We start from the raw sequence: 22,356 nt of genomic DNA, 5'->3' as shown, positions 1-22,356 counted from the left end.
TTGATTGATTTCAGTAATACAGAAATTTCAAGGCAACCATGAGTCCTGTGTAATCACTCTGTACAAAACTGTATGAGAAATATGTTTTAAAGTGAAAATGTACTAACAACATAATATCTCCGCATTTTTAATATCTGACCATTTTTTAAAAGAAATTATAGAATTAACAGGAAATAAAGATCACCCCTTATTCATATGAGGCCTGACTCCAACACCAGTAATCGATTGACTGTTAAATAGCTCCACAAATACTTTTCTTGCACTTGGTGGAAGTACTTATGTAGGCAAATACTGCTGGGCCCTCATAAAAGAGGGAGAATCTCGGCTTCTCTGATTCAAAGGTTTATTATTAACAAAACCCTCAGTAGCTCAAACCCCACAAAATGGTTTCAACAGAACAGCCACACCAGTAGTCGGAGAAAAGCACACATGTGATAAAGAAGGGGAATGACAAAGCTCATTGACGTGTTGATACACAGCTGATAAGGAAAACAAAAACTCACCGTTAAAAAAAAAAACAGTTGAGTTTTAGCTGAAGTCAGAAGCAGCATCTGGTCTCTTTTCTCTCTCAACGCCAAGAAGATATTTGCAACGATGCTGAGGATATTTCCAGTTCTAGCCATCCTTACAGGTAAGAATTGATTGAAATAGCACCGGAATAAAGAAATTGTGGAAATCAGGGAAAAGGTGAACCTGACTGGTAAACTTGGAGAACGTTCAAGATTAATTTCAGGATGGAAAGAAAATCATGGCTCTAACGCTATGCCATCCTGTGGAAACCAGCAAGCTGACCACTGACTGGTAAGAGCTGCTTGCTTGAGAACAGAATTTTAGCTTTGGTAAATTAATACTTTGCTTTAGAGCTGGAAAGAGGCAAAGAGCTCTCACATAGAGCGTTTGGGTCTTTCAAGAGTTCCAGGGTTAGGTTTTCTCACATTAAGGTTTTCTCACATTCGGCTTTTGGCTTCCATTGATAATAGCCCTGGGAAATGATGCTTTTGTCCCACTCCCACAAAAAAATTTTTGGAAATGCTTAACTTCAAGCCTGCAAACAATCTTTGGATTACCCTGAAGTTAGATGAGGATGTAATACTTCACTGAATCTAGGAATTACATAGTATATTAAAGATTATGTATTCTTTATGTTTCGAGGACATCTCATTGTGGAAAGCTTTATTTTTAATATATACAGAAGCAGACATTTTAAGTCTACTGCACCATGGCAATGAACAGACTCTGCTTCCACTAAAGAAAATGGAAGTTACATTCCCACATTTTCTTTTCAAGATGGAATTATCTGGTTTGGGTGCCAGAGAAATACTTTAAATAGCTACTGCTGGTGTTTCAATGTTACCTCTCTCACTCACACATGAATCCCACAGATTTTTGCCTTAGAAATGAAAAGTAATGCACTGTTAGGACCGATACTTTTAAAAAAAATGTCCTTTTAATTTAATGTTCTGGATTTAAGACTAGCGGTGGGTCTGTACTGATGGGCCACTGGTTCTGGGGGTCCTGTAGGGGCAAGGAAAAGATCAGCAAACTTGGATTTACTTCATGAGCATTAAAAACTGCATGGGACTTCAGTGAAAGTGGGCGATCCCCAATTAACTGCAATGGCTTTCTTTGGAGCAAGGAAATGGTCTTACTGTAATATTGATGAGTAAAAGACACAGATCAACCACTTTTACAGTCCTGTTCAGACTAGCCCTTTTCACTGAGTTACCTCTTACACATGCCCTTTTTTTGAACCATGTATGAAATGGGATTATGAGTTTGAAAGTGTCAACAGTGAACTAATGCAAAGCAAAACTCCCATTAACTTCCGTGATGGGGGAACTGGTTCTGCGGGGCCAGTTTGCTTCATCTTCAGTCAAAAGCTCCACCTTACAATTAGTGATGGTTTTAAATAGTCTCACCAGACAATGGGCATTTGGTTGGTTTGGGCTTTATATTTTTACTAGACCAAAGCCTATTTCAATTAAATAGATTTCTTCAAAATATACAGCTTCATGGAAACTAGAATGCTTTGTAGAGTCATTTCTGCTAAAATTAATTTTTCCTGGAGAAGTTTATAACAGCCAGCCTCTGTGGCACTCCTGACTCCAAAACTAGAGAATGATAATGGAAAAACGTGAGGCAGATGACTGGGAAATGGATGTTTTCAGTAGAATGAAGTGGTGTTGAAAGACCATAGCATTAATCTAGCAAAGACCAGAAAATAAATAAGTGTAAACCTGGAAGTGCTATTGTGGCAAGAAACTATCATCCTCTGCCCAACTTCAGTTTATAAAGCTGAGAACAGTGAACTGAGATATCTAAAATAATATTACACAGCTTTTATATTAGATCTCAGTAAGGATTAAGCTATTCTGAACGCACAGGAGAAGCAGGACTTGCAGCCAGCTCTGGGATCCCCTCTTTCCCCAAGGCAGGTTTGACACATTTAGGTCAATCTCCAGCCATTCCTGTGAGACTGTCTGCACATATAATGTAAATCTTGCTATAGTTTAAACCCTCAAGTTCTCATCCTGGCTACCACCAATGTCGAATATTCCCTTCTTCCTTACAGTGAGCTTTTACTACTGAAGCCATCAAACAAGGAAAACAAACCCTGAAGAGTTCAGTCTCTAGGTGCAGATAGATTTGTACCTTGAGCAACTGAGCAATCCGCAATATTTACAAGTGTCAAAATACATTACATTTCATTTTTAAACAATATTTTCTTCCATAGAGCTGATAATATGAGCAAAATGCTCTTTTGGTATCACTGGAGGCTCAGGTGCAGCTCTCAAAAGCAGCACCTGAGCTAGGATGCACATATATTTAATTGAGAAGAAAATTTTATGGTTTGCCTCTATCATCATTCACATATGCAATAAGCGCACATGAAGATTATTATAACACAGAAAGTTCAGCGAGACTTGTATTTCCCATTACATTCAATAGAAATATATTATCATTCAGAATCTTAAGACAGTAGCTTTAAAACTGGACTTGACGATTTAGTAAAACCCTGTCATCCAGACTTATTTTTCTGACAGCTCTAGTCTTGCTGCAGTGTGTCCTCATTGCTACGGAGGACAGAAACAGATAAATACTGTAAGATGGTGCCTGATTCCTTTCATTAACATGGTGGTGTAGCTGAGACAGATTGGAATATTATGGGAAAGGGCTCACAAGTTATGTTTGCTCCCTTTCTGCTTTAAGCACAACAGAGAGGGTCTATAAAGTTATCACAGGATTTCTTACAACCCACATAGTAAAAGTAGTTCCAAAAAGCTTAGTTTGAGGTTTCCAGTGTAAAAGCATTGGAAAAGAACAGCTCCTGCATGTAAGCCCTAAAAAAAACTAACCAAAGGCAAAGTAATTAGCAAAAGAAAGGCTGCTGGGCTGCAGATGGGGCAAACCTGACAGTGCCACCAAGTCCACAGAGACAACGCTGTAGGAGAAGGTGATCCTCAGCGAGTGTCAGACATTGAAGGAATAATTGCGGAAAAAAAGGACAAGAAGGGTGTAAAAGAGGGCTCGAGACAGCTGTAAGTGAGAGCGCAACGTGCAGGAGAGCTCTGCGAGTACAGAGGAAAGGTTCTGTTTGCCACGGGCTCTGAGTGAGAAGACAAGTCTCTGCAAGCGAGAACAAGTGTGGTTTTGGGAACTTTGCTTTTTCAGAATGTTATTTGTTGTAAGGGACGCAGGTATTCCAGGGGATTTCTCCGCTTGTTAGCTTTTACTCACTCCCAGCTTGTTATCACTCAAATTTCTACACAAAGCCCAAGGGAAACTCTACTGACAAGGAGAATGATTGGACATGTCGCACAGGTTTCTTTGTTAACTGTTGCACAGATCTCAGGGTTGGATCCCACTGATCTCTCCTCACCACACTTACTGCCCACAGGCCACGTCAGCGGCGTTGTGGTGACCGTCCCCGAGAAGCCAGTGAATGTCACTACAGGCGGAAACGCAACCCTCCTCTGTACTTACACGAGTTCTGAACCGCTGGGAAATTTCTTTATACAGTGGAGTTTTTACAGTGCCAAAGAGAGCCAACTGCATACCGTAAGATATTTATTTATTTAATATTACTATGAAGTTGTATTTAAGATATCCTTCGGTCCTCACAGAATCCTGTTAGGTTCAACAGTGTTATCCTCGCTACAGATAGATCAGTGAGGTGGGTAACCCTAAAGAGAAGGGAGCGGGGTGCAATGACATTTAGGGGCAAATGCACATTTATCTAGGCTATTCATTCCTACTGGCATGCCTGAACTCCTTTAGAAACTTATGAGAAAGTACAGAAGGGATTCAGATGCTCAGACTTGCTCCAGGTCACACAGGAAGGGTGAAGCAGAGCAAACACCAGGTGTCCCAAACCACACAAGTGCTCCAGCTCCCTTCGCTCTTGTCTGGCAGGTATTTCCTTCCATTGTAAAGGCTGCTTTCCTGGCGAGACGCCCTTGCCTATTACAATGTGTTCCCCCACTGAAGGGTCAAACGAGAGCTCCTTGACTCAGTCGCTGTTGTGGCTATTGGGCAGCTCAGTAAGAGGAGCACCGCCCAGCAATAGGCTATCACTGCAAAGTGAGCAGCGAGTATTTTGGCAGGAATCTCCAGAAATTTGTCAGAGCAGGAAATCTGCCACAGCAAACTTGTGCTGGTATTTCACAGAATCCCATGGGTGTCTTTGTGGCAGCACAATTACAGATCAAAGGCACATGCTCCCTGCCCTTTCCAAGACCCCAAGAGGCAGCCGAACAGTAACTTCCCCCAGGAGTCTAAAGAGACCGCGAGGTAGGTTGCAGTATCAGCACAGAGACAGCACCAGGACTGTGAAGGACACCAAGCAGTAGACAGCTAGCCTGAGCCTCTCATACAGCTGTAAAGACTTGTAGAGCAGCCTGGGCTGCCTGGGAGGAGTCGGGGATGAGATGTGTAACTCCTATATGTACTGACACTACTGCCCAGACTTCAAAACTACCTATGAATCCTATTTTTTGGTGAGGAAGTGAACTCATGGATCTCACATCCAGCATAACATGCAGGGCGTGAGTTCCCTTCAGCTCAGTTCTAACAGGTGCCAAGCAAGCAACACCACCTTCCTTTATGAGAAGAAACGCTGATTAGAAGCGTCACTGAATCCTTGAAGATGACTGATTTCTTTTCCATGCCCTGGTGTTGGGCTTGTGCCTGCTGGACTGATTGTCCTCTCCCAAGGTTTTTATCCTGCTGCTAACATTATTTGTCTAGAAGTTCAGTCCTCCTGCCCGGTGTTACACCCGAGAACTGATGTAAAGAGATTAGACTTAGAAGACTGTCGCAGTTTGCACTAGTTATATTCCTATCACATTCACCAATTCCCTAATAACATTATGTTAGGAAGCTCACCATTGCTGACAGAGTTATACCTTCTGTTTGGTTTATCAGTTATAGCAGAATTAGACTGCCTGCAATTTGCAGAATTCATTGTATGTAACATATTTGGCACTGAACAGCAACAGCCAGTTTGTAAGAAACAGCCTCTTAATGTGGGACAGAACTGCTCGCCTTCCTGCGGTGTCTCATAGCCACAGATAAAGACTGTGTCAGTGCTAAGTACACCGGGCCCATCCCAAATTCTCATTCTAGCTGAATGCCAGACCCACACCTTGCCTGACTAATTGTATGAGTAGTTGTTACTCATTGATTGTTTTTTTCAAGTCAAAACTATTGTATTAAATGAAGAATTATTCAGGAAAGGGCGGTAGCTGCAGGTTTCTTAAGGAAGCTGTACCATATATTATATCCACTACATTACATTGCATAATAAAATTGTACTTACTTGTTCAGGTGGTAAGTACAGCACTGAGACAGGATCTCCAGATTTGGTTAGTCTCTCTCTTTTACTTGTGTCAGATTTTCCATGTTGCAAGACATTAAATGCAAGATACTTTATGTTCACAACCGAAAGAAATAAGCAGATTGGAGTTGCAAGTATTTTAGAGGGAGAATCAGACAGTCTCAAGAGATCCAGGAGAGGAAAAACATTTGTAAACTGTGACCAATGAGAAAATACCCCCAGAGGATTATAATCAGAAAATACTGTGGGTGGTTCAGAGTATGCTCAGCAAGAACTGATGTGAGGCTACCAAATGTCAGGGGAACCTTACAGATCAATCCCTTCAGCACTCATGCACGGTTTCTGCAGCTCCCACTGCAGGCAATGGGAAATCTGTGCCTGTAAGGACCATAAGAAACACTACTAGGAAAAAAAACATCTAGTTTTCATGGAGTCATAGAATAGTTTGGGTGGGAAGGGACCTTAAAGATCATCCAGTTCCAACCCCCCTGCCATGGGCAGGGACACCTCCCACTAGATCAGGCTGCCCAAGGCCCGTTTCCTCCCTATTTGGAACCAATTTCACGGTAAATTCACTTTCACATCAAAACACACAAGCATTTTTAAGGAATGATTTGCATGTTCATTACATAAAGTCAGTTAAATCTGGGAAGACCACAGATTAGTGACTAATCCTGCTCTCCTTGAACACTAAGGTAAAATTCCCTTTCGCCGCAGTGCCAGTTATCCTCAGCTGGCACACTCGGCGAGACCAGGAGGATACCCTTGGCTCTTCTGAGCCTGCTGGTGTGTCCAGAGGGTAGAAATGCTTCTAGCAGCCCATTCAGTCCTGTAGTGCTTGACTCTGTATCGTCGTTCCACAACATGGTACCATTTTGAATCTATTCACAATAAAATCCTTGTAATGAAAACACTGGGGAGAAAGGACTGTGCCTGCTTGGGGAAAATATGATTCAAAAAATTACAGCTGAACATGAAATTGGATTTTCAGTCTCCCTCTGAACTCACAGCAAAGGAGGTTGCTACTTCTATTTCAGTCTGGTGACTTTTCTGAGCTTCAGGAAGGACAGAGGGCCCGAAACCATGTGTGTTTTACTCCCACAAGTTTAAACAAAACATAATCTCTCTTTCTACAAACCTGGCTTTGCCCTGGTCGCTTGGCACGTAGCTGCAGCTAAGTTTCACATTTTGTTCCAAGTAGGAAATATATGCACGCCAATGGAGACATGCCAGCTTTGGCTTTAATTGTTTCGATTAAAGAATACTAAAATGCAAGTCAAAAATATACTGAACACTAGAACAGTAGCATGCATTTTAAATGGAATAAAACAATTTCATTTTATGAGCTATTAAGATTCTTCTAAAATGTCAGTAATAAATAAATAAATGAATAAACACAGAAGCAAACACTTCCTTATGTGCAGCATGTACTGTCCCTGAAAAAGTTTGCTGATTGCCTTTTTTTTTCAGTAACTGGATAACATTTTCAACTTCCATTCTTTAAAGTAGAAAAGTCCTGTCAAATATTTTGAAGACAGGAGTCTAACCACTCGGGGGTGGGGTGTGGAATCGTGATTCTAATAAAGAATCATAGTATAGTTTGGGTTGGAAGGGACCTTAAAGATCATCCAGTTCCAACCCCCCTGCAATGGGCAGGGCCACCTCCCACTGGACCAGCCTGGTCAAGAACCCATCTACCCTGGCCTTGAAATAATGTTTATTTACACAATAGGAAATATGGCCCTTTCTCTCTACAGTGGTAGCAAATAATGGAGCAAACAGTAAAACATTAGAATTAATTAAGGCAAATTTATGTCATTAAGATGCTTTTGGCTTGAAGCATTAATGAACGTGAGCCCTAAATTACTAGATTTTAAGACATAATATTTAATGAGCACTGAGGCCATAGGTACCCTTCCTAATAAGAAAGTCAGTATTTTACACTGCAACTTACATTACAGATTTTGCAGTGTTTTGAGCTACATCAGCTCAGGCACAGTCCTGTCCAGAATGAAATCAATAAGATCAGGATGAGGATGGGTGCCAGTGTTAATTTAATGCCTTAGAGTATCCAGCAGCAGATTTTACCTTGCTTCAAGGTGAGGCAGTGCTGTGCATTACTCTGCAGACCTGATGCAAGTCTGCCTCCCAGCACCAGCTCTGGGAAGCTGGCTGGTGTTTTCTGCTGTTTGTTCTGGTGTTCTCGCATCCTGTTCTGCATTGCCCACCTTACACAACACTGGTGCAGGTGCTTGACAGTTAAAAGTCATGGCAGTTACACCAAAAAGGGTGAAATACCTCAAGCAGGCTGTTCACAGACAGTGTGATGAAAAGGGAAGCAGCAAACAGCAGAAAGGCAGGTGTTCACAGCACTGTTTTGAAGACAGCGTGGCTACGTATAGTGTGTGAATCGAAATCTTATTACTAATTGGAGCTTAACTCAACTCTTTTCCTGAGAAGTTTATCCAGTGGAAGTAATTCCCCTCATTTAAACTAAATAAGGTAAATATCGACTCATGGAAAACAGGATGACATACATATTCTTAATTTTTTCTTCTTGCCATTTACCCCTTAGCAACACAATTTTAATAATAAATTTAATTTTTAAATAGTAACTCCCAGCCAAGGACCTTGAGAACTTTCCAGTACTGAACTATCTCTGTGTCACCTACAGACAAACTAGGGCAAACACTACTCATTCAGCTCACCCAGGGTAAGAGCACATCACAGCCTGGCCTGGTTCATGAGGTGAAGTCTCAGCCCCTGCAAAGAGCTATATCTGTGCTTGACTTCATTCTCTGAGTCACTCGGCTGGCCTCAGCGTGAAGCACCTAAGTAAATGTTTGAAAGATTGAAGCCTGCTGTTAACTCTGCACAGGCACGGCTACAGCCTCGGAAAGCCGAGTACAAGTCCTGGACCTCCCCAGGGCCACACCTTGAGCCTCCAGCCCAGGCCACTCGCTGTGACCAAGTCCGAGTGACCCACTCCCTGGATGTCAATGGAGTTACTGTGGGACGCCCACGGTTATCGCTGGCACCAGGGTGACAGGCTGCAGGGAGAAGATAAAACACGCTGATACACTGAAGCAGCCAATAGAGAGAACAGAAAGGAAAGTAGAGACAAGTAGAAAATGATCAGGTTGTAACTGATGTGTTGGGACCAAACATTCAGTTTAGTTTGCCTAATTTTAGGTAAAACTTAGAAATAAGATTGTATCCCATCTCACTTTTGATAAGGGCTTGAGGCATCTTCAAAATCTGCCAAACACGAGGCATAGAATCATAGAATCATAGAATCATAGAATCATAGAATCATAGAATCATAGAATCATAGAATCATAGAATCATAGAATCATAGAATCATTTGAGTTGGAAGAGACCTTAAAGATCATCCAGTTCCAACCCCCCTGTGATGGACAGGGACACCTGTACTTGTGAACAGCACTGATGGTAACTGTTGGGGAGCTGTGTTGAGAAGAGGCTCTTTGATTTTGGGGGAACACTTAAAGTCTCATTTAACTCTCAGATCAGCACATTTTTACTCAAATACAGAGTTCCCCGTGTCATGGTATTCTGAGTATGGATGAAAAGTCAGTCAGTCATTGTCAAAAGATGGTGTATGTGACAGATGCACGGGGAAGATGTAGCTGGAGATACAAGGTAAGAAAAAAATACCCACAATCTGAAGGTGAAAAAAAAGAGCTAAAGGGCTTCTACTACTTCTACTAGATTTATGTTTTTGTGAGACCTGTAACCATGTTCTGGATTAAAATCTTAAAACCAGCACATATCTGAGATAAGCTGAATCAGATGCATCACTCAGAATTTTTAACTCACCCTATTTTTTATTGGTTTTATTTATCTTTGGATGTAGCTGTTGGTTTTTTTTCCCCACAGCTATTCTAGGTGGCTGAACTAGCATCTTCAGGAATACTCTACCCAAAGGGTATCTGAAAGGCTTGCCCACACACCAGGAGCCTCTGGGCTGAATGTGAGCAAGCCTGGATAGCCCGAATTTGGGGCTGCATATTTACATAGCAAAACCTCCTCATCTGGAACTCTTTCTAGACTATAATAACATTTTGAGATGTGATGGATACAACAGAACTGACTGCTGAACTGGCTTCCTCCCAGCTGTCAGCTCAATGTCCTGGCCATAATCTATTCCAAACTCTCTGAGTGCAGTGAGATTCCTGTCTCACCATGAGGTACAGGATACAACCCAGTGTAAAGAAGGTCTAATAATAACTGCTGCAGAGCAGCTACACCAAAACCACTGAGAAAGCATGTTCGTGCTCGATGCACCATAGAAATTAGTCACTAATAGTTCAGCCACAAGAATGATACTGTGAGAACTTGAAAGAGCTGCTCCTCAAAAGCATTTTGCACCAGTAAAATCTGCTGAAATTATTAATGCTTTAAAGGCTTCTGCCATCCATCCTTCTCTTCTGCTACCAATTTGCAATTGTGACAAGCGGCTTCTAGACATTATTAACATCCTCAGTTACCCATGCAAAAATCCCAGTCACGTAGGACACAATAACCCTAGAGTATGGCAGAGCAGAGTTCCAACAAAAACGTGTGAAAAGCAGCTGTGGATGAAAAAGGGGATTTGGGGCCAGACGCAGGCACAGGACACACGTCAAAGAAACCAACGCACATGTGAAAATTCGCTTTCTATCTAGCCAAGCTCAGAATCCAAGCCTCAGGCTTTAATTGACACTTTGAGCGTGCGGCATTTGTTCTCTAATTAGATGGTAAGATGATTAAGGGAGTGATGAACATTTTTTTCCCTTGCTATTTTATAAATTCTGTCTGTACTCAGAATCAAAAAGAGATCATGATATCAAACCAGTGAAGCTGTTAAAATCCTCCTTTGCATTTTTTGTGGAGAAGGAGACTTTAACGGTTCTTTTTCTAGTAGCTTCAGGAAATGTCAGATAGAAAGTGATGAAACAACCCAATGACAGTGCCCTCCGAATGCCTGAGCTTTACAGCTCTCCAGGCAAAGACTGTGAATCAGATGCTGAATACACAGCCTAGAGGAATATCATCAAACAGGATCATCATCTTTGCATCTGCTGGGGAGGGGAAGTGAGCAGTGGCTGGAGGAGGGAAGGCAGGTACTGAAAAAGAAGTTATGTCCTGAAACTGCCCCCCAGTCAGGAAATTAAGACTATGGAGATTGAGCGGAACATTTTGTAACACATCTTCAAGTACATCCCACCTTACAGTTCTGATATCCAGATGTACAAGGCACGTACAGCAATGTGACACAATGACACTAGTAGAAAGGAGGCTGGAGGAATATTGACCTGGACAAATGAGTCCATCCGAAGACATTTGAAAGATACATAATTATGCAAATCCTAGTATGTATTTGTCCTGCCTCAAGAAGAAAGGAAGCAGATGGAGGCAGGTTTCTTCTAATTTACTGCCTGCTTTTTCACACCCCCCCCTCCTACTCCTGATGGAAGATCTTTCTATAGAAATTGTAAAAAGAAAACCTGTAGGTGGGTTCCTCACTCTTTGCTAAACATCTGGCAGCCTCTGAAAAGCCTCAACTCAGCACTCGCTCTGCCAACTGCTTCCTCTTCAGGCAAATACTTTCCTCACTATCACACTAGAAATGGAGGAGCCTTCCCACAAGTCAGGTTACAGAAGAAGAAAAGGACATGTGATTTCATTACCAGATCCGTCAGAACTGGCAACAAGTAATCTTGTCTCCAGCATGTGGAAAGCATCGAGATTACCAAGGCTCTCTTCCAAATGAGTATGATCATTCCTAACTCTCTGTTCTGTTTGTAACCCAGCTTCCCCAGACAGGTACATGAATAATTGACTCAACTGCCTTGGAAGTCTAGGAGCCCATACCCTTTTCGTGGTTGCAGCAGACACTGTGGCTGTGGAAATGCAGACTAATTACACCACTGCCTTAGAAAGGAGAGGACGGCTGCTGATTTAGGCACTGCCTGGCCCCCAGGTTAAACAACCAACCAAACTGCTGCACTTTCTAAGGCCAGGGAGATGTTTTCTAGCCAACTTACCTGTTTTGCAGAAACCGTTTTTTCAGACTGTGGAGTTACTATGGACAGCAATTTTAGGAGTGCTAATCTCCACTTGTTTTTCTGTCAGTTGTTTTACTAGTCAGCCCAGGCAGCTGCTCCTATGAAATGTGAAAAGGCACCATTATATAAAAACTTGGATGATTAAACTAACTGGTAATGAGAAGTACTGACCATTGTTGCATCCTCAATACTGTTTTTACTCTGGTAAATAATCAACTTCACTAGAGCTGCTCACAATTTGCTTGAGGGCATAAAAAGCTTATTTTTTCAAGAGAAGCACAGCAGATTTCTTTCTTTTTTTTCTTTTTCTTTTTTTTTTTTTTTTTTTACATTCAAGATGTTGCACTTTAAATACACTTGTCACATCAAATTAAAAAGGCTTCCAGGAAAAGTCTACCATTCACTAAATTTACCATTTTCCCAGACAGACATTTTAGGTAAAAATGAGAGAAATGTCAATGAGATGTGTATCTGTAGTAGGAGGGAACATTAGCTTTCTGTTGCCCCAAAATAAAAATTCTTCTATATCTTCAACTGAAAAAAAAAGTTTACTTTTGAAAAGAACGGAAACATTTTTTCCAATATTTTCATTTCAGCTTTTTGAAAGATACAAACACAGGCTTTTCAAGGGCAGTATAAAACCACTTTGAACAAAGGTTTAAAAAACCCAATTTGAGCATATTATTTAAAATGGGCTATGAATTCACAGCCAATTAATTGAAACATGTTCCTCTTAAATGAAATTTCCTGTGTACACAACCCAATCACACCTCTGGGACAAGATATGCCCTCAGTAATTAATCACAATTACTCAGCCTTTTTGGTGTTTACCCCCTTCCTTCAGGCAAGGAACTCCAGAGCTGGTGAGATAAGCATCACGCAGGAGCAGAACAACAGAGAGCGGGCAGGAGCCTGCAGAAGAACTGAATGTGTTTCCTTAAGATGTTCCATTGCCTCTATTTTCATAGTTGAAAAAAACAACCAAGAAAGATTCTGTTTAAATCCATGAAGAGAACAAATATTCTCTGCTGTGTTGACACCTGCCTCGGATTTAACAGTGTACACAAAATATTTTCTCCGCATACATTCAGACAGGAAGAGAGAACACAGGGGAATCATTTTTCAGGGTCTTGGATGAGGGATTAGAGATATAATTCACCCTGACTTCAGATCATATACCCAGGAGCATTTGCTCCTCTGTATAATGTTTTTGGCATACCCTGACTGCATTTAAGACTCGTGGTGGTACCAGTCCTATTTCCCAGGAACATGTGCTACAGCTCCGCTAGCACTCAGCGGGCAGCTTCTGCTACTGTTCACTCTTACATAAATCCCACATCGCTTTGAGATAGACTCAGTAGAATTTAGCTCCTTTTTTTTCCCAGTAATTAGGCCTTTTAGTAGGCTATAATGGCCCTGCCTCTCACGACAAGCTGCTGCCATGCATTACTTCATTTAAGTCATTGTGCGACTTCATTTCACATTAGTGGGAAGAGCTGATGAAACCTCTTTCCCTGCCCCACTCAAACAGACGCAGCTGATGGAGAGGAGATGTAAATCCAGCTCATCATTGCTGAGATCTATATAGGAATGTCAGCTTAAGAGGAGGCTGAAATCAGTCATCACAGTTTTTGTAACTTTGGACTCTTGCAAGGAACAGTGTATAACACTCTTGTTGCTCATACTGGATAAATGTAGAATGAGACAAGTGTGGCCAGTGTGGTTTTGGAATTACAGGTAGATCCATTTTTAGATGGGAGATTTCTTAAACAAAATTTGCTATTTTGAATGCTCACCCTCCTTGGGGAATACAGGGATGTGTGTCCAGACTCAAGTTTTACAACAGAGGTGCATCTCTAGACATTTGCTAAGCAAAAAATCAGTTTAAATACAAACAATGGAAACTGGAGGGTCCATCCAGCTGCCCAGCAGACTTCCTAACCTCACCTGCTGCTGTGTTAACCTGGACCCCTTACACTTCCTCACTGCAACACCAATTTTCCACATCCTGGCAATGCAGTAGTGTAGCTCGGGTATTCAGAGCCCTGCATCAATTGTACTTGGTGTTTGTAATCCTGGGGCAGGGAAAGATAAGGTCTGGCTAGAAAGCAGGCAAAATTGCACTTGGGATGGGGCCAAGCTGCAGTACCGGAGCTGCTGGTGCTGTGCAGTCTGAGTTCTGACCTTCATTTCAAAGCCTTATCTTTTCATAAACCAGCTGTGCTCTGGCAGTTTTGGGGTGTAGCTTGCCTTAAGTTAATAAAGGCTTTCAGATAACGTTGCTTAAAGACTTTTGTCAACACAGTATCGGGGTGGACAAATAGAATTAAGAATAAATATTCTTTATTCAAAATGCAATCAGTTGATCTGCAAAGTAAAGCAAATCATACTTCTTGCCTGGGGATGTGTAGTGTTCCTAAAGGCAAGGAACTTTGACCAAAAGGAAATTTTTATAGTAGTCAAGTGTGAATGGTATTTCACAGGAGTTTAAGGAGCTTTTTCCTACAAGTATTTTCCAGTTATTCTCATTAAAAAACACGCTGTCAGTCCAACTTCGATACATTTACACTGTTGATTCTGGAATACCATCAATAGGAACAACATGAGATCTCTTTGGGTCTCAACCTGTAGTTCTATCTGGTTATGTCTCGCTCATTCTTAAAGATGACTGAGTATGCTGGAACTGTTCCCTTTGCCTGGACAATGGAGTTTGTGCAGGTAGGCACTGGTGAACATAGTGTTTATCCCAAACACTATCACTTTAACCCAACACTGTCATTAACATCTGACAAAAATAATTAACAATCCATAGTTTTCCACATTAGCTTTGTTCTTTCAGATCTTGGTTTCCCAGCAGAGCTAGACTGGACAAAGCATGTGTACTCCTTGAAAACTATTATACTTACCCAGAGCAGGTGAGATACTGCAGTTCCCAAACAGACTCAAAGCCCAAGTCTCAGACAACCAGTCAGGCTCCACAATGAACCAATTCAACCTCTCCTTTCAGTCAACAGACAGCAGGTTTGAGCTTACAAGACAATTCTATTCCTACAGTGCTGTTAAGTACAGCTGATGCTACTCAAGTAAGTGAAATCAGTCAACATTAAGCAGTAAATCTTCATTTGGGAGGAAACGTTGCATTCATTAGAGACATTGACTACATCTACAATTCCGCAAAACTTTTTTTACTGTTTAGTAAAAGCTGAACTTCTGGATCCTTTCTCCAAGCCCTGAGGCTAACAGTATTCTTGTCTCCCACCTGTGGTATAAACTCAAAAAACCCAGGATAGTCCATGACACTGACCCTGATTACACAAACAAGAACAGCGCGGCTGCTCTAACTGCATCTGTGATGATTCTGCTGGTGTTCTCCTACTGCATTTTTATTGCTTCCAAATTTACTGCCAACAGATCAGGCACCTTGTTTGCTTAGACTGATGCCTTGTTGATTCCTTTCAGTTCTCTGTTTGCTCATTTCTGTCTTTGGAAAACTCTGGAGCCATCCATTTTTCACACTGGTAAATCATCAGCTTCACTAGAGCTGCTCATAATTTGCTTGATAACATAAAAAGCTTATTTTTTCAAGAGAAGCTCAGCAGATTTCTTTTGTATTTTTTTAACAGTCAAGATGGTGCACTTTAAAAACACTTACCACATCAAATTAAAAAGGCCCATTCTTGTCACAATCATCTACTGAGTCGCTCAGTAATGATATCACAAACTATCATATTTCAATTAGAACCACAATTCATTGTGAGTGACAGCATTTTGTCACAGAATTGTCATGTGATAGAGAATGGTGTCACCTTTGTTTCCACAAATGCATCAGTCTGCAACTGGAGTACCCACAAAGAACTAGCTACTGTCCAGTTACACAATTAAAAGAATCTAATTTCTGAAAAGCTTGTCTTTTAAGAACTATCAGAAATATATATTCAAATGTACCATGTTTGCATCTCTCCTTTCTTGGGTGAGGGGCAAGATATTGCTTGGCTTAACCAACTGTATCCCAATTATAAGTACCAAACAAAGCAGCAGGAAGATGTCTTGTTATTAAACTAACAACTGATTCTTTATCACAGATCTATTATTATTCAGGAGGCCAGTCTTACTCCTACGGAGAGTTTAAGAACAGGATAACAGCTGCAACAAATCCAGGGAATGCATCAATAACAATCTCCAACATGCAGCCCTCAGACACTGGTTCCTATACCTGCGAAGTTTTCAGCCCACAGGGTGATGCTGGACAGAGTCAAAAATCATTGATTGTCAATGTGCTGGGTAAGCGCCTTTCCTCTCTGTTCCTGTAGTGCAGCTTCCTGCCCTTATTATGAAACACTGAATCCATGGCTCAAAATACACAGGACCAGAGGGAATAAGAGAGCTGTGACAACTGAGCTCTCTTGGGCCATGATGCAGAGAAAGGGCTTGGTGATGAGCTGAAGCAGAGCTTTTTCCAAGGGCTCTGGAAGCACGCAGAGCCCTGGGTGCCCTCTAGCTTCCAGCCAAAGCGGAGTCAGCACTGCTCAGCAGCCACAATTCCTTGACCTACAGTCACATCTCATTCATCAGATTCACTTTGTGCTCTCGAAAAGCTACCTGATGCAAGCAGGTAAGCTGGTCGCTGGCATTACCCAGCCTCATGACATTTTTCATGTTGGAAAGCAATGTGATACTAACTTCAATTAAAACAAAAAGCCCTTTTAGCTGGGAGTGACAACTTCTCTCTGAAGCTGTTACTTTTAGGATAAACCAGCCCGAGGAAACACTAAACTTTACTAATTTTACCTAGTGTTGGTGATGGTGACTTGCTTTAATCTAGGGTGAGTCAGGAGTATAGCCCAAGGGTTCCAGTTCACCCCATTCCCAAAACTCCCCAAAACTTAGTATCTGTTGGATGGAAGTAGTATAAAGTCTGTTTTGCATGAAAGAAAGCAATAGTTCAACCACAAATAGGCAGGACAGAGAAGATGAAAAGCAGTGGAATGAGATATTTTACTACCTAATAAGATAAAAGTTTTTGTACTAACCTCATCTAACCACTACTTTTATATTGAAAATTCATACCTGGTCAGAATGACAAATCAAAGTCTCATGAGAAGAGGATTTCCAACATCATTTTCCTCTCTGCCAGAGTCAAGAAGAAGACATGTGTAAACTCAATTCCTGAAAAAATCAAAATACTATTGTTAATTCTCATCTAAAATCCCCCAATCAGTAAATCTTGGAGCAGTTTAGTAAGAGATTGTACTTTTCACATGAACCCAAGAAAGGTTGTTCATTTATGCACACAATGTCAGGATGTATTCAGTGCTGGTATAGTTCAACTGAGGGTACTCTGAAGAACCACGGCAGCATATCGATAGGTAAGAAATGAAAAATAACAGGTGTAAGCCAAGACAGAATTGTCTCCTGTGTGCAATGTGAGGAAATGCTATCAAAACAGATACATATTTTAGCAGAACTGTAGTCCATTTCTTTCCTCCACAGTTGCAACATACTGAAGAACTAGACCCTGAACCTCCCTTTATGTGGAAAAGCTCCTACTGCCTCCCTAAAGAAAATGATTCTATGTGGCAGAATAGTGTTATGATGAATAGCAATTGGCTCTAATTATAATTAAAATAATTTACAATCTTCATATCAACACCTCCATAATAACTTTTAGTATACAAATGGAAGAAAAGATAATAAAAATGTATCCTAGACCATGTACTCAATATTATTCAAATTCTTACAGGAGTGCCTTTGGTCACAAGGCTCTGTCCTCAGATGGAACTCCGTAGATGGGGTTCCATTCTTCACTTACAGCAGAATCATAGAATCATAGAATAGTTTGCATTGGAAGGGACCTTAAAAGCCCATTCAGTTCCACCCCTGCCATGGGCAGGGACACCTCCCATTGGATCAGGCTGCCCAAGGCCCATCCAGCCTGGCCTTGAACACCTCCAGGGATGGGGCAGCCACAGCTTCCCTGGGCAACCTGGGCCAGGGCCTCATCACTCTCATCATGAAGAAATTCCTCCTTATGTCTAGTCTAAGCCTGCCCCTCTCCAGTTCATACCCATTGCCCCTCGTCCTATCACTACAAACCTTTGTAAAAAGTCACCTTCCCTGGAGGTGTTTAAGGGATGGGTGGACGAGGTGCTAAGGGACATGGTTTAGTGTTTGATAGGAATGGTTGGACTTGATGATCTGGTTGGTCTCTTCCAACCTGGTTATTCTATGATTCTATGATTCTAAGTCCCTCCCCATCTCAAGTGGGGGCTTATAGCCCTGGGTATGTGCTTACAATGTGTTCTCATTGTTATTTTACAGTCAAACCGTCAACACCGTTCTGCAAAATAGAAGGAACGCCTGAAAAAGGCCATCTAATCTACCTCTTATGCAAATGTGATGAAGGATTCCCTCGCCCTACTTACCACTGGTACAAAGTAGATGAGAACACCCTCAAGCCTGTGACTGAACATCTTAGTACGTAACCCATACTGTGATCAAGATCTGGAACCATGTATCACATATGGTGGTTAAAGCCTATCCTATTCTGACAGTCAGTGTCACAAAATCATATTTTTACTTATTTAAATCGACTGGTAGCTGTGACAAACACAGCATGTTTTTTCTATTTGTTTTAATAGAAACTGTGTGTCGTCTATGACATTACTTTAAGTTGTTAAAATGGGAGAAATGGTCATGCCTTTACATCTCCATTCCCTTGGAATTTTGAGTGAACTCATACTCAGAATAAGTCAATTTGTCATTCAGGTGCTGAGACCTCCATCCTGAAAACCTTCAGTACCTGTTGCACTTTTATTTGTGAAGTTACATTGACAATCGTACCTATGTGGGTAAAACCTCAGACAGAGATTTGCAAAGTAGGAGCCTACTTCTCATGTTCTAATATACTCCTGCAGAATCCACTGTAGTAATTTTCAAGGAAGGCAAATGGTTTTAATGTAAAGAATAATAAAAAAACCCAAAGGAATGAATAATCAGAGTTTCTAATCTCTTAAAAGCTCTCAGAATTACAAGCTAAGGAAACTGTTAGCCTCTACACAGTATAGAAAGGATAATCTGTTCTCTTTTGTCACAGATCCAACCACTGGCATTCTTTACATTGGCAACCTCACCACCTTTGAAACTGGGTATTACCGGTGCATAGCCAGCAACGTCCTGGGCAACACTAGCTGTGAGCTGGACCTCACTGCAAAGCGTAAGTTTAATGCATGAAAGCAATCACACATTCGATATACGACAGGTACAGAGTGCACAAAAATGCTGTAACATCTTTAAAACATTTTTTTTTTCCATGTAAGAACAGAATGGGCTTTGGAGAGTTCTAGCACTTTCATCCAGGCGTGCCCAGAATTTATACTGACCTAGACAACTCATTTAACATCTCCAGCTTCATTTCTAACTGGGAGCAGGAACTGAACTTGGCTCCAACTGCAAAGCCTTTACTGAGAACCAAAAGACACTGAGTTTAGAGCAATTTCTTCCAGCCAGCAGTCCCACTGAGGTCCCTCTGCCCCAGAACTTACAACCATCACTGAATTGTGGTAGTCCAAGAACTGAGGCATTGTAGATGTGACCCCCAGCTAAGAATATTGCAGCCATGGAAAAACACGGTACTCTGACTGCTCTCAAGCAGTGGGCAACCACATCTGCATGCAGATTTTTCACGTAAGCACACTTAACAAGAACCAAGTATACACTGTACGAGACAGGAGAGGTGTCCCTGAAATGGTCCCTTTATTACTCAGTGGTCTATAAACTGAAAATCAGAGGCCAGAGACAGCAGCTTTTCTGAAAAGGAAATAGAAGGTATTAGGGCTCACAAATGATCAGAGCATACATTTTACATCTCAGCTGAAATACAGAGGTAAAAGAATCCTGAATTTCAGAATTTGTTTCCAAGGACTGAAGAGCAAATGATTTCAGCTATCCTCACTGTTAACAGCCTAACATTTCCCTTAGATAAAGATAGGATTTCCCTTAGATAAAGATAAGGTTTCTTGGGAGCTAATCAACATGAAAGGAGGCAGCAAAGGTCATCAAAGCATAGTTTTCCCTTTCCTAGAGAATCATTGGCCTCCCTACTGGAAACAGAGCTGCCAGTCAGTTTTTAGTTGTTTGAATCCAATGCCTTCTCTCTGCTAAAGGCTCCTCCTCTCAAATTTCCACAGGCTTTTGCTATAATAAGACTTTTTTAAAAGGCAAGTAATCTTCTTTTTTTTCCAGATTCAGATGGTGGGATTGTTGCTGGAGCGTTAATTGGGGCAGTTCTGGCAGCTGCTGTCATTTGTGTTATCGTCTGGGTCTTAACCAAGAAGGCAAAGAATAAGAAGACGTCAAGCAATGAGATGCAGTAAGAGTTCCCATTTGCTTCCTTTAAAGACAATTATTTCTGTCAAGTTCTGCTGCTAATGCAGAACTAAAGTTAAATGTAATTACTGTGGGCATTTTTTGAAGGGTAAATAATACAGGTTTTGAGAAAACTTCTGGAATGAGAATATTGGCTTTTAAGCTGTTGCTCTTCTAACAGAAGCTGCCGTTACTCTCTTCCCCACATTTAAAACCAGCTACCACTTAGCAGTACCTAAAATAGTAAAGTATTTGTATTTTAAACACCACAAAATAAAAATGAAAAGTTGCAAAACCAGTTTTTTAATACTTAAAAGTTAACGTGACTGCTATTGGCAAGTGGAAGACTTAAAAAAAGGAAGAGCAACTAAGGGTAGCATAAGCATATTTATTGTTGGGATTGCACATTCCTGGATTTAAACACAGAAGGCTCAGTTCAGTGCAATTTGAAATTACAGGATACACGTTTGGGATACTCTAAGGCATCTCAAATGGCAGGAGTTGCCAGGTTTAGGCAATAGAACGGAGCCCAGAAGATCCATTTTTGATCCTGCTCTGCAAATGTAATTTCCTCTGTGCTTTGGTTCCTCATTTTTCTCTTAACTTGCCAAATCTTCAGAACAGGGATAATCTCACATGCTTTACAGATTGTATTTAGCCCCATGATGTTAAATGCTAAGTGAATACATACAGCTGAAGCCAGGAAAAGACCTTATGTCATCTGGACACTTCCCTGTAGCAGAGGTCTAAGACTTATCAATATGGAATTCTGCTAATCTAGACCAGTGGGCAGGCCCTAATGCACCTGATTTCTGCTTTCAATCGATGTAGCATTAACATCTATTTTTGTGCTCAGCTCCTAATAAATCTAACTACACTGAATTAATCCAGTAGCATCTGGTATTTTTTACACATGAAAGTGCTTAAATATCAGAGGTTTGTTTATTATTTTTTTGATTAGATAAATGGAATTCATAACTGTTACTAAAAATATTTGTCTAGATTTCAGCCTTTTCATAGCTCTTTCCTGACTGCATTCTGTTTTTAATGCACTTGAGCGGGACACCAGATCAACATGGAATTTCTCAGGAAGCTCACACTAAGCAGTCTGTTCTGCCACCCCTGCTCAGACACTGATTGCCAGCACTTGGTTCCCCATTTTGCTTTCCTGGCCTAGCATTTAAACATAGTAAAATTCACTTTATTCTAACCAGGTCACTTAAAACAGTAATGTAGAAGCCTTTTCAGGTGTTCTTGGAACAGATCCATAATAAAGGGGTTACTGTTTAAGCAGCAGAAATACAAAGACTCGCTCTTTTGAAAGATTCTAGTATAGATGGGATTTCAACATGTGAAGTCACAATCCTCATCTGTCTTCCTGCAGAGAAATGGCTCAGAAACAACCCAATGCAGAGTATGTTCAGGTACCCAATGAAGAAAACATTCCTGTGACTACAGTTCCATCAAGCAACGCAACAAATGAATACGCTGGTGTTGATGAAACAGCAGCCCCTGGAACACCTGGAAATGATGAGAAGCAAGAAGCGGAAAAAGAAGAAATAGCCTAGAGTTTTAATACAGTTTTCCTTATCAGCTTTGGACCCCCTTATACAAAAAGCATTGTCATTGAATTAACATAGAAGCACGACTAAAACTTAAAACGGGCATTTGTATTGTGAACCACTGGGCTGGAGATCAAAAAGGGTCTGTTACACATGCACATTTGGCCTTTAAACAAAATTCCATTTATTACCTAGTTACAATTGTACATAAATATAAGTATAAAAAGACTTTCATCCACACTTATCCAACCTATTTTACAAAACTAATTAGGAAATGGGCTGAAGCATCTGGCAAAGTAAAAGCTTTCCAAGTCAACTCTTGGTAATGCTGTATGTATCCATACAGTTCTGAACCACAGCATCTACTCCAGAAACAGTGGTGGCCAACCTCATGTTTCCTGTGCATCAAGAACAATTATCATGGCCAATACCTGGCAGTGTTTAAAGGAACTGATTTTGCATGTCCAAAGTAAAAAGAAGTTTCATCCATGTCATCAGAGTGCCGAAAGGGATGTTAAGACCCGGA

General features: G+C 41.1%; 1 protein-coding gene across 3 annotated transcripts; it reads left to right on the top strand.

Moving 5' to 3' along the window:
• Positions 1-393: 393 nt before the first annotated feature.
• Positions 394-21,986, top strand: VSIG1 (V-set and immunoglobulin domain containing 1). Of its 3 annotated transcripts, XM_069867687.1 has the most exons (8): positions 394-631; positions 3,899-4,059; positions 9,389-9,496; positions 15,987-16,185; positions 18,223-18,378; positions 18,998-19,117; positions 20,146-20,272; positions 21,653-21,986. In XM_069867687.1, exons 1-8 carry the CDS (start codon positions 595-597, stop codon positions 21,834-21,836), a joined length of 1,092 nt encoding a protein of 363 aa, XP_069723788.1. In that variant the 5' UTR covers positions 394-594; the 3' UTR covers positions 21,837-21,986. The 3 variants fall into 3 exon arrangements, with proteins under 3 accessions (XP_069723788.1, XP_069723790.1, XP_069723791.1); XM_069867689.1 differs by lacking the exon at positions 9,389-9,496; XM_069867690.1 differs by lacking the exon at positions 18,223-18,378.
• Positions 21,987-22,356: the final 370 nt, after the last annotated feature.

This window comes from Phaenicophaeus curvirostris, chromosome 13 (assembly GCF_032191515.1).
Source record: "Phaenicophaeus curvirostris isolate KB17595 chromosome 13, BPBGC_Pcur_1.0, whole genome shotgun sequence".
Taxonomy (NCBI): domain Eukaryota; kingdom Metazoa; phylum Chordata; class Aves; order Cuculiformes; family Cuculidae; genus Phaenicophaeus; species Phaenicophaeus curvirostris.
Note: the sequence above shows the minus strand (reverse complement) of the source record. Positions and strands in the feature narration are given on the sequence as shown.